Here is a 12,836-nt window from a genome sequence, read left to right as displayed (position 1 = left end):
AGGAATGCACGCTCACTATAGAAACAGGGAATGTACACACTGTAGAAACGGGGAATGTACACTCCCTGTAGAAACAGAGAATGTACACTCCCTGTAAAAATACCAGAATGTACACTCACTGTCGAAAAACAGGAATGTACATACTGTAGAATCACAGGCATGAGATTTTCGCACCAGTGGTGGGATTCTCATCGGTTTTCCCACCAGAACTGACACTTTGAAGAAATATGGGAATATTCCACCTATTTTCTCACCCATGGTCCTGCAGGTCTGCAAACATTCCCGATCAGTTTTAAAGTTGTTCCCATTTCCAAGACAACCGCCGTAATTCAACTTCTCACAGGTCATCGAGGTGTGGTTGTAATATAATCTCGGTTCATGACCAAAGCAGGGACCAGCATCAGGTTTCAGTTGGCAGGATTCTTCAGATAAAGGAAAGTGACAAGATTAATTTATCAATGGATACATAAAACCTCTCAACCTCAAATCACATATCTGAGTCCAGATAAGGAGTCCAACCCTTACACTGCATAAGCCGGAAATCAAAATCAATATTCACACAGTTACTCTCACAGTGTTGTATAAAATATTTCACTGAGTGCTGTATCCCATTCTGTTCACAGTAGTATCACCAGTCTTGTACCCATTGTTGTACTCAGTACTGTATCCCATTCTGCTCACAATAATATCACTCGTCTCGTAAGCATTGTTGTCTTCAGTACTGTATCCCATGCTGTTCCCACCTGCACCACGTGTTCTGTTCATGAGTTGTCCAAAGGCAGATCCTTCCTCCTCTTCTTCTCCGAGTGCTCTCCGTGTACGATCCTTGTGCAGACAGAGAGGTGGAGTAAACATATCAGTAATCACATCATGATCAGAAATGTGAAGAATGTTTTGTCTAGTTTAAGCTCACAGAACCTTGGGATTCAGTTACACAATATACAATCTGGTGATAAAAAGCAGCTGTACATCTAATCAGAGCAGAAACAAACTTCATACAAACTTTGTTCGAATTTATTTCAGACAATTGGATGAAGGAATGTCTGAAACAAACACATTCAAATGCAAACAAACTATGTGATGTGTTCAGTTAAATGGGTTTTTACAGCACCGGTCCCTAGGATACCCCACTCAGTTCATCTCACTTCACTCTTCCTGGTTTTCTTCTTTCGTCCTCTTAATGAAATAGAACAATCCCATATGCATTTTTAACAGCATTCTCACCTTGTCCTGCTACTTTTGAATATTTGTGTACATACAGCCCTTAGTGCCTGTTCCTTCATCCTATTTAAAACTGTAATGTTTATTTCAGATTGCTTTTCTTCATTGTTCCTTCCACAATGTACTTTTCATGTGCCTCAGGAGTCACTGTTATTTGTCATTTATATTAATGATTTGGATGAGAATATGGGGCACATGGTTAGTAAGTTTGCAGATGACACCAAGATTGGTGGCCTAGTCGACAGTGAAGAAAGTTATCTTCGATTGCAATGGAATCTTGATCAATTGGGCCAGTGGGCTGACGAGTGACAGATGGAGTTTAATGTAGACAAAGAGATTTGGACAGGCTGAGTGAGTGGGCGAGGATATGGCAAATGGAGTATAACGTTGATAAATGCGAGGTTATACACTTTGGAGGAAATAATAAAAAATGGGATTACTATCTCAATGGAAACAAATTAAAACATGCTACCGTGCAAAGGGACCTGGGAGTCCTTGTGCATGAGACGCAAAAGCCCAGTCTGCAGGTACAACAGGTGATCAAGAAGGCAAATGGGATGTTGGCCTATATTGCGAGGGGGATAGAATATAAAAGCAGGGATGTCTTGATGCACCTGTACAGGGCATTGGTGAGGCCGCAGCTGGAATACTGTGTGCAGTATTGGTCCCCTTATATGAGGAAGGATATATTGGCATTGGAGGGAGTGCAGAGAAGGTTCACCAGGTTGATACCGGAGATGAGGGGTTTGGATTATGAGGAGAGGCTGAGGAGATTGGGTTTGTACTCGTTGGAGTTTAGAAGGATGAGGGGGGATCTTATGGAGACTTATAAGAAAATGCGGGGGCTGGATAGGGTGGAGGCGGAGAGATTCTTTCCACTTAGTAAGGAAGTTAAAACTAGAGGACACAGCCTCAAAATAAAGGGGGGTCGGTTTAAGACAGAGTTGAGGAGGAACTTCTTCTCCCAGAGGGTGGTGAATCTCTGGAATTCTCTGCCCACTGAGGTGGTGGAGGCTACCTCGCTGAATATGTTTAAAGCGCGGATGGATGGATTCCTGATCGGTAAGGGAATTAAGGGTTATGGGGATCAGGCGGGTAAGTGGTACTGATCCACGTCAGATCAGCCATGATCTTATTGAATGGCGGGGCAGGCTCGAGGGGCTAGATGGCCTACTCCTGCTCCTATTTCTTATGTTCTTAAATGCGAGGTGATGCATTTTGGTAGATTGAACCAGGGCAGGACTTACTCAGTTAATGGTAGGGCATTGGGGAGAGTTACAGAACAAAGAGATCTTGGGTACATGTTCATAGCTCCTTGAAAGTGGAGTCACAGGTGGACAGAGTGGTGAAGAAGGCATTCGGCATGCTTGGTTTCATCGGTCAGAACATTGAATACAGGAATTGGGATGTCTTGTTGAAGTTGTACAAGACATTGGTAAGGCCACACTTGGAATACTGTGTGCAGTTCTGGTCACCCTATTATAGAAAGGATATTATTAAACTAGAAAGAGTGCAGAAAAGAATTATTAGGATGCTACCGGGACTTGATGGTTTGGGTCATAAGGAGAGGCTGGATAGACTGGGACTTTTTTCTCTGGAGCGTAGGAGGCTGAGGGGTGATCTTACAGAGGTCTATAAAATAATGAGGGGCACAGATCAGCTAGATAGTCAATATCTTTTCCTAAAAGTAGGGGAGTCTAAAACTAGAGGGCATCGGTTTAAAGTGAGAGGAGAGAGATACAAAAGTGTCCAGAGGGGCAATTATTTTACACAGAGGGTGGTGAGTGTCTGGAACAAGCTGCCAGAGGAAGTAGTAGAGGCGGGTACAAGTTTATCTTTTAAAAAGCATTTAGATAGTTACATGGATAAGATGGGTATAGAGGAATATGGGCCAAATGCGGGCAATTGGGATCAGCTTAAAATCATAGAATCCCACAGTGCAGAAAGAAGCCATTCGGCCCATCGAGTCTGCACCAACCACAATCCCACCCAGGCCCTACCCCCATATCCCTACATATTTACCCACTAACCCCTCTAACCTATGCATCCCGGGACACTAAGGGGCAATTTAGAATGGCCAATCAACCTAGCCCGCACATCTTTGGACTGTGGGAGGAAACCGGAGCACCCGGAGGAAACCCACGCAGACACAGGGAGAATGTGCAAACTCCACACAGACAGCGATCCGAGCCGGGATTCGAACCCAGATCCCAGGTCCCTGGAGCTGTGAAGCAGCAGTGCTAACCACTGTGCTACCGTGCCGCCCCGGGGTTTAAAAAAAAAGGGCGACATGGACAAGTTGGGCTGAAGGGCCTGTTTCCATGCTGTAAACCTCTATGACTCTATGTAAACCTCTATGTTCTAAACTTCATCCAGCGTGCCAGCCCATTTCTCCAGTCTGCCTGTGTCCTCCCGAACTCTGTTACTGTCCTCCTCAATTCATTTACAAGTTTCACCCCATTGCAAACAGGGAAATGATGCCCTGAAAACCCAAGATCAGTGATAAATCATCAGGAAGAGCAGAGGTTCCAATATTAACCCCAACGGAACACCACACTGTCCTTCGTTCCAGTCTAAAAACACAGCCGTTCATCACCACTCTTTGTATTGTAGCTTGAGGTAATACAATGAGGAAGCCTTAAATCCGAACAGTGATTTATTGAACGATAGTTATAAGTATATACCGACAAGCTCAGTACAGATACAGGTCTAGTCCCACCTACTCCTAGGTTCACATTGCAGGTTCCACCTGCCTGGACCCACGCCCTGACACCTGATCGACTGAGGTTCATGCGCTGTGTTCTAATAGACCCTGGGAGAGTCATGTGACACATGAACGATTGTCCCTTAAAGGGGCCACGCTATCACACTTTGACCCTTGATCAATATTTTAGAGGAGATCATTGGGTGTTCAGACTCTGAGACAGAAGCTCTGATCTCAAGTCCCACTCTAGGACTTGAGAACCGAAGAAAATGTGTTCATAAGGCGACCAAATAGATTAAGTATCAACCTTTTACCCCTTCCAACACTGACTAATGGCAGGTTGTAACTGTGGGAGCTATTCCTGGTCAGCCATGGAAGGAGTATTGGAACCTCTACCATCACCATCCAGATTATAGCATTCCTGTAAAAGTTCATATTGCCAAAGCAACTCAAAATACTTGGACAGTGAGGACCAGATTGGTGCTAACTGTATGGAGTTCAAACAGCATTCTGCCTGGGGTGGTTTCAGGACCTGCCTCCCTACCCTGCCCATGGTGGACATCATGGCACTGTGGGTTGAAACTACCTTTGGGTGGAGAACTGAAGGATAATGTGGCAATAATGTATCCATAATACTACCATTCCTTTAACCCAAATGGTGTTTTTGTAACAAGCCTATTATAATGAATCACAGGATCATAGAATGGTTACTGCTGGTCATTCAACCCATCAAGGCTGTGCGAGCTCACTGCAAGAATAATTCAGCTTGTCCCAGTCTTTTTCAGGTGCGCATCCAACTCCCTTTTGAAAGCCATGATTGAATCTGCCTCCGCCGCATCAAGGCAGCACATTCTAGATTCTAACCACTCACTACTTTAAAAGATTCTCTTCATGTTGCCAATGCTTCTTTTGTCCATCACCTTAAATCGATATCCTCTGATTCTCGATCCTTCCCTGAGGGGGACCAGTTTCTCTCTACTCTGACTGGACTCATCATGAATTTGAACATATCTCCTCACAAGCTTCCCTACTTGGTGGAGAACAACAATAGTTTCTTCAATCTGTCTCGGTAACTCATCCCTAAATTATTTCTGCACTCTCACCATCGCCTTCATATCCTTCGTAAAATATGTTGCATGGTGTCCAGCCAGAATTGCCTATACTTCCCGCTGCCTCGGCAAAGCAGCAAACATAATTAAGGACTCCACGCACTCTGGACATACTCTCTTCCACTTTCTTCCATCGAGAAAAAGATACAAAAGTCTGAGGTCACGTACCAACCGACTCAAGAACTTCTTCCCTGCTGCCATCAAACTTTTGAATGGATCTACCTTGCATTAAATTGATCTTTCTCTACACCCTAGCTATGACTGTCACGCTACATTCTGCACTCTCTTGTTTCCTTCTCTATGAACGGTATGCCTTATCTGTATAGCACACAAGAAACAATGCTTTTCATTGGATACTAATACATGTGACAATAATAAATCAAATCAAGTCAAAGAATTGGACACTATGGGCAGAATTTGGTTAAGGCGACATGGCTCCCGCACATGGGTTGGAGAATGCGGGTGGCGGTATGTGGCACAGTGGTTAGCACTGCTTTATCACAGTGCCAGGGATCCAGGTTCAATTCCGCCTTGGGTGAATGTTTGTGTGGAATTTGCACGTTCTCCCCAGCTGAGTCACTCAATTGCTTAGCTTCCTGTTACAGTAATCAGAATCTATTCAGGCAAGAACGTTCAGCTGATTGACAGTTAACTAGGATATTTTACTTATTAGAGGTTGTTAGTTCAAGGTTGTTGCTTTAAAATTGAACTTGAAAAAGATTTACCAATTGAATTCCCACTTTTAGCCAAATTTCCAAACATACTCACTCAATCTCTGTCTCATTCAGGCTGAAGTTTCCCTCACTGACCATGGGCTTCTTATTCCAGCTCCCTCTAATCTTGCACCACATTTGAAATTGTGTCCTTGTGTTCTAATACCTCTCCTCATTCTTCCAACCAAAATCTATCATTTTGCACTTCACCGTCACTTGTCTGCCTGTTCCACCAGCCTGTCTATAACTTCTTGAAGTCCATCACTGTCTTCCTCAATGTTCACAAAACTTCAAAGTTTTTTGTTCTCTGCAAATTTTGAACGTTTTCTCTGTAGACCCAAGTCTACATCATTAATATACATCATGAAAGTAATGGCCCTTGTACCGACCCTTGGAATCGCCACTGCATGATTTATTATTGTCACATGTATTAGTATCCAGTCCAAACAACAACTCTTCACTACTCTCTGTTTCCTATTCTTTAGCCATCTTCATATCCATACTGTCACTGTCCCTTTTATGCCATGGGCTTCAGCTTTGCTGGAAAGTGTATTATGTGAAACTTCATCAGACTTTTTGGAAGTCCCTATGTACCACTCCCATCACATTATCCTCATCCATCCTCTGTTACCTCATCAAAAATCTTCATCAAGTTAGTTAAACAAATCCATGCTGGTTTTCCTTAATTAATCCATGCTCTGGTAAGGGACTGTTAAATTTTTCCTATATTGTTGTTTCTAAAAGCTGAGGTTAAATTGATTGCTGCTGTGTGGTACTTCGTCAAATTCCTTTTGAAAGTCCAAATACACAGCATCAACCACAGTATCCTGATCAAACCTCTTTTTTACATCTCCCCAGTACCAATCACAGGACCAGCCTACTCGATCAGTACAACTCCCATGACTCATTACTTGGACACTCCACACAGTATATCTACCGTGCACTGAACTCTGGTATAGTCAACTCATAACACCCTCCATCATCATGACCTAATATTCAGAAAGTGAATTGAGGATTGACTCACCTCAACAGGTGAGTCTGGGATGGGGTCCCATGGAACACACGCGCCTGTTAGAATAGACAAACTGTTAGGAGCATGACTACAAAACACAATCCAATATCAGCAGCATTTGGGAACTCCCTAATAACCTGATTTTCACATGCCATGGGGCCATCAGTCCATGTCCAATTGTATGGCCTAGGGATGTGACTTGGGCTTTTGCAAATTCACTCTTAGCCAAGTTCACCACCAAAGTTGACCAAACAATTCTTTCAAATGCTCCTTCCACGTCTGATTGAAAACCACCAGATTGTCTATGTACACTGCACAATTAGCCCGTCTAAAAATGACCTTATAGGTTAGTCTTTGGAATTTTGCTGGTGCATTCTTCATTCCTGTTGTGCCTGCCGCACGGTCTGTTTTTAACCCTTATACGGTGGACGAAGAATTGTGAATCGACTTCTTGTTTATACAGTAATATTTATTCACACACACAATTGATATTAATCACCACACAATCAATACTAAGTTATTTACAGAATACTAAAGTTCAAGTTCAATACCAGACCTTGACCTAATTTTTGCATGACTGGCAAGTACCCAGGCAGATATTGGTCTTTATCCACATGTTGGTCTCTATAGTCTGGTCCTTCGGTCTGGTCTGATACTCTGGCTCTGGTCTTCCTTCTGTCATTGGTGTGGTGGCTCTCGTTGTTGTGGTAGTTGCTGGTGGTGGTCACCGTTGTTGTTTTTTGATGAGTGAGAGAGAGAAAGAGAGATCCTTCCATTGTGCAGCACCTTTTATCCCTCATTGGTTTTGCGCCCTTTTGGGCGGTCTCTTGATTATCACCAATCAATCGATCAGGGCTTGATCACCCTGATCTATAGAGTCCAATCAGGCACTGCCACGCTGATCTCTGGATGTAGAAATTTATAGAATCCTACAGTGCAGAAGGAGGCCATTCGGCCCATCAAGTCTGCACCAACCACAATCCCACCCAGGTCCTATTCCCGTAACCCCACATATTCACCCTACTAATCCCCCTGACACTAAGGGTCAATTTAGCATGGCCAACGAACCAAACCTACACATCTTTGGACTGTGGGAGGGAACCGGAACACCCAGAGGAAACTCACGGAGACACGGGGAGAACGTGCAAACTCCACACTGTCACCTGAGGCCGGAATTGAAACCGGCGCTGTGAGGCAGCAGTGCTAACCGCTGTGCCATCGTACCGCTAATGTTTCAAGTCCAGATGACCCTTTGTCAAACTGCTTTGAAGTCAAAGAACAAAGAAAATTACAGCACAGGAACAGGCCCTTTGGCCCTCCAAGCCTGCACCGACCATGCTGCCCAACTTAACTAAAACGCCCGACCCTTCTGGGGACCATATCCCTCTATTTCCATCTCATTCATGTACTTGTCAAGACGACCCTTAAAAGTCACTTCCGTATCCGCTTCCAGTACCTCCCCCGGCAACGAGTTTCAGGCACCCACTACTCTCCGTGTAAAAAATCTGCCTCGTACATCTCTTTTAAACCTTGCCCCTCGCACCTTAAACCTATGCCCCCTAGTAATTGACTCTTCCACCCTGGGAAAAAGCTTCTGACTATCCACTCTGTCTATACCTCTCATAATCTTGTAGACTTCTATCAGGTCTCTCCTCAACCTCCGTCGCTCCAGTGAGAACAAACCAAGTTTCTCCAACCTCTCATAGCTAATGCCCTCCATACCAGGCAACATTCTGGTAAATCTTTTCTGTACCCTCTCCAAAGCCTCCACATCCTTCTGGTAGTGTGGCGACCAGAATTGAACACAATATTCCAAGTGCGGCCTAAGGTTCTATAAAGCTGCAACATGACTTGCCAATTTTTAAACTCAGTACCCCGGCCGATGAAGGCAAGCATGCCGTATGCCTTCTTGACTACCTTCTCCACCTGCATTGCCACTTTCAGTGACCTGTGTACCTGTACACCCAGATCCCTTTGCCTATCAATACTCTTAAGGGTTCTGCCATTTAATGTATGTAAGTCCATGGAATAAAAAGGACAGTGACAGAATGGATATGAACTTTGACAAAGGGTCAGGATAGTCATAGAGGCACAGAGTTTTAAAGCATAGAAGGAGGCCCTTTGGCCCAACATGTCCAAAGATGTGCGGGTTAGGTTGATTGGCCAGGTTAAAAATTGTCCCTTAGAGTCCTGGGATGCGTAGGTTAGAGGGATTAGTGGGTAAAATATGTGGGGGGAGGGCCTGGGTGGGATTGTGGTCGGTGCAGACTCGATGGGCCGAATGGCCTCCTTCTGCACTGTAGGGTTTCTATGTATGTATGTTATGTTATGTCTACACCAGCCATCAAGCACCTATCTATTCTAATCCCATTTTCCAGCACTTGGTCCATAGCCTTGTATGCTATGGCATTTCAGGTGTTCATCTAAATGCTTCCCAAATGTTGTGACGGTTCCCGCCTCTCCCACCCTCTCAGGCAGCGAGTTCCAAATTCCCACACCCTCTGGGTGAAGTCGTTTTCTCACAATTCCCTTCTAAATCTTCTGCCACCTTACCTTAAATCTACGCCCCTGGTTATTGACCCCTCTACTAAGGGGAAAAGTTTCTTCCTATCTGCCCTATCTATGTCCCTAATAGTTTTATATTCCTCAATAGCCAAGGCCTTTTCCCCAGGATAGGGGAGTCCAAAACTAGAGGGCATAGGTTTAAGGTGAGGGGGAAAAATTTAAAAGGGACCCGAGGAGCAACTTTTTCTCACAGAGGGTGCTGAGTATATGGAATGAGCTGCCAGAGGAGGTGGTAGAGACGGGTACAATTACAACATTTAAAAGCCATTTGGACAGATACATGGATGAGAAAGATTTAGAGGGATATGGGCCAAATGCAGTCAAATAGGACCAGTTCAGTTTAGGAAATCTGGTCGGCATGGGCAAGTTGGGTGAAGGACCTGTTTCCGTTCTATCACTCTATGGCTCTAATCAGCCTTCTCTGCTCCAGGGAAAACAACACCAGCCTAACCAGCCTCTCTACAAGGCTGAAACCCTCCAATCTAAGCAACATCCTGGTGAATCTTTCCTGCACTCTTTCCAGTGTAATTGCACCCTTCCTATAGTGTGTTGACCAGAACTGCATTCACCAGTACATCGTACAAGATGAACATTTTATCCTTTGTCCACAAACAGTGGGAGAGAGCACATCCTGAGTGAAACACAGCCAGAGTGAGTGTGGTTATCTGGGGATTTGGAGTACAGTGGGAATTGAACTGGTAAATCTTTATTTTTTTACATTTTGTGAGCAGAGGCTACGAGGGAGAGAGCTGGGTAAGTAGTGGAAAAGAGCAGTTAGGTATCTACTACTTTTATTGCTTACGATTTCTAAGTCTTTTTTGTGGTTTATAGTTTGTAAGGGTGATAGGCTATAATAATGAGGGCCAGAGATGGTGCTCTCTGGAATAATTGAAATTAGTTGTATTAAGCAGCTTCCAAAAGGGTAAGTAATGGCAGGATAACGCAAAACCGAGGTGTGCTCCTCGTGCTCCATGTGAGAAGCTGGGAACATTTCCAGTGCCAGGACTAATGTCTGGAAAAAATATCTCCAGCTGCAGCTCAAGGCTTAGATAGGATGGACGTAGGGAAGTTGTTTCCATTAACAGGGGAGACTAGGACGCGGGGGCACAGCCTTAGAATAAAAGGGAGTCACTTTAGAACAGAGATGAGGAGAAATTTCTTCAGCCAGAGAGTGGTGGGTCTGTGGAATTCATTGCCACAGAGGGCTGTGGAGGCCGAGACGTTGAGCGTCTTCAAGACAGAAATTGATAAATTCTTGATTTCTCGAGGAATTAAGGGCTATGGGGAGAGAGCGGGTAAATGGAGTTGAAATCAACCATGATTGAATGGTGGAGTGGACTCGATGGGCCGAATGGCCTTACTTCCGCTCCTATGTCTTATGGTCTTATGGTCTAAGGAAGCCCAGGTTTCAGATCTGGAGTGATGGCTGGGGACACTGCAGAGCAGCTGTGAGGTGGAGAGTATCGTGGATAGGATGTACAGAGAGGTAGTCACACCGCAGGCTCAGACTCCACAAGCAGGAAGGGACTTGTTGACCGAGGATACTATTGGGGGGAATGGCCTCTCAAGGGGAAGCAACAGCAGCCAAATTCATTGCACCATGGTTGACTCTGTTGCGCAGGGCAGGAGTAATAAGTATGGGAATACAATAGTTATAGGGAACTCAATTGCAAGGGGAATGGATAGGTGTTTCTGTGGCTGCAAACGAGACTCCAAGATGATATATTGCCTCCCTCTTGCAAGGGTCAAGGATGTCTCGGAGAGATTACAGATATTCTGGAGGGGGAGGATGAACAGCAAGTGGTTGTGGTATACATTAGTGCAAACAGAAGTAAAAAAAAGGGATGAGGTCCTAAAATCAGAATATAGGGAGTTAGAAGTAAGTTGAAAAGTAGGACCTCAAAGGGGTAGTGATCTCAAAATTACTACTAGTGCCAAGTGCTGGTCAGAATAGAAATAACAGGATATATCAGATGAATACATGACTGAAGAGATGGTGTGAGGTGGAGGGTTTCAGATTCCTGGAACATTGGGACTAGTTCTGGGAGAGGTGGGACCAGTACAAACTGGACTGCTGACACTGGGCAGGACTGGGACTGATGTCCTAAGCGCAGTATTTGTTCATGTGGTTGGGGAGGGTTTAAACTAAGATCACAAGGGGATGGGAACGCATGGAAGGAGACATAGGAGGGGAAATCAAGGACAAGAACAAAAGACAGAAAGGGAAGTAAGAAAATGATAGGTAGAGAAATCAAGGGCCAAGGTGGAGAGTGACAGAATTGATTCTAAGGCTAGGGTCCTGAATCTTAATAAAGGAAACTACGATAGTATGAAACACAAGTTACACATTACACACTATCCAGTCGAGGATGGCCTGTTGTCAATTTGGTTCCTCAACATATTGGTCTAGAAAACCATCCTGTATACCCTTCAGGAATTCTTCCTCTACGGTATTGTTACTAATTTGCCATTAAGATAGCGCACGGCTGAACTGCAAAAATTGTTCATTCAAAGTTGGCCAAACCATGGCTTACAAGGAGATTTCGAGATAGTTTTGATCCAAGAAAGAGACATAAAAATTGGCCAAATAAAGTAACAGATTGGGAGAAGTTTTGAATTCAGTAAAGGAGGATAAGGGGATTAATTAATAAGAGGAAAATAGAGTATGAGTAATCATGGAGGAAACGCAAAAATTGACTGTAAAAGTTTCTATAGGTATATGAAGAGAAAAAGATCCCTGAAGATCGATGATGACAAATGTCAGAAATGGGAATTTATATTGGGGAACAAAGAAATGGCTGGCTAACTAAATGAATACATGAATACATGACTGAAGAGATGGTGTGAGGTGGAGGGTTTCAGATTCCTGGGACATTGGGACTAGTTCTGGGAGAGGTGGGACCAGTACAAACTGGACTGCTGGGCAGGACTGGGACTGATGTCCTAAGCGCAGTATTTGTTCATGTGGTTGGGGAGGGTTTAAACTAAGATCACAAGGGGATGGGAACGCATGGAAGGAGACATAGGAGGGGAAATCAAGGACAAGAACAAAAGACAGAAAGGGAAGTAAGAAAAGGATAGATAAACACATACTTTGGTTCTGTTTTCACAAAGGAGGACTCAAATAACATACTAGAAATGTCAGGGAACACAGGGTTTAGTGAGAGGAAGGACCAAAAAAAATCAGTATTAGTAGAGAAATGGTGTTGGAGAAATTGATGGGATTGGAGGCTGATAAATCCCCAGGATTTGATAATCTACATTCAGAATATTTAAGGAGGTGGCCTTGGAAATAATGGATGCATTGGTGGTCATCTTCTAGGATTCTAGAGACACTATATAGAACAGTTCCTGTGGATTGGAGGGTAGCTAATATTTAAAAAGGGAGGTATAGAGAAAGCAGGGAATTATAGACCAGTCAGCCTGATGCCGATAATGGGGAAATTTCTAGAGTTCATTAACAAAGATTTTATAGCACAGTACTTTGAAAACAGTGGCAGAATTGGACAATC

At 44.1% G+C, this 12,836-nt stretch overlaps 1 protein-coding gene across 2 annotated transcripts in view; it reads right to left on the bottom strand.

The window, feature by feature from the left end:
• LOC144502611 (protein AMBP-like) overlaps positions 1-12,836 on the bottom strand; it is a 197,806-nt gene that overhangs the window by 22,326 nt on the left and 162,644 nt on the right. For both annotated transcript variants that reach the window (XM_078226749.1, XM_078226748.1), the window contains exons 6-8: positions 6,772-6,815; positions 744-825; positions 255-422 (exon numbers count right to left, since the gene is read on the bottom strand). In XM_078226749.1, the coding sequence (XP_078082875.1) occupies positions 255-422; positions 744-825; positions 6,772-6,815 (294 nt within the window). The remainder of the gene's footprint in view (positions 1-254; positions 423-743; positions 826-6,771; positions 6,816-12,836) is intronic.

This window comes from Mustelus asterias, chromosome 13 (genome assembly GCF_964213995.1).
Source record: "Mustelus asterias chromosome 13, sMusAst1.hap1.1, whole genome shotgun sequence".
NCBI lineage: Eukaryota > Metazoa > Chordata > Chondrichthyes > Carcharhiniformes > Triakidae > Mustelus > Mustelus asterias.
This window is presented reverse-complemented; position numbering and strand designations above follow the sequence as displayed.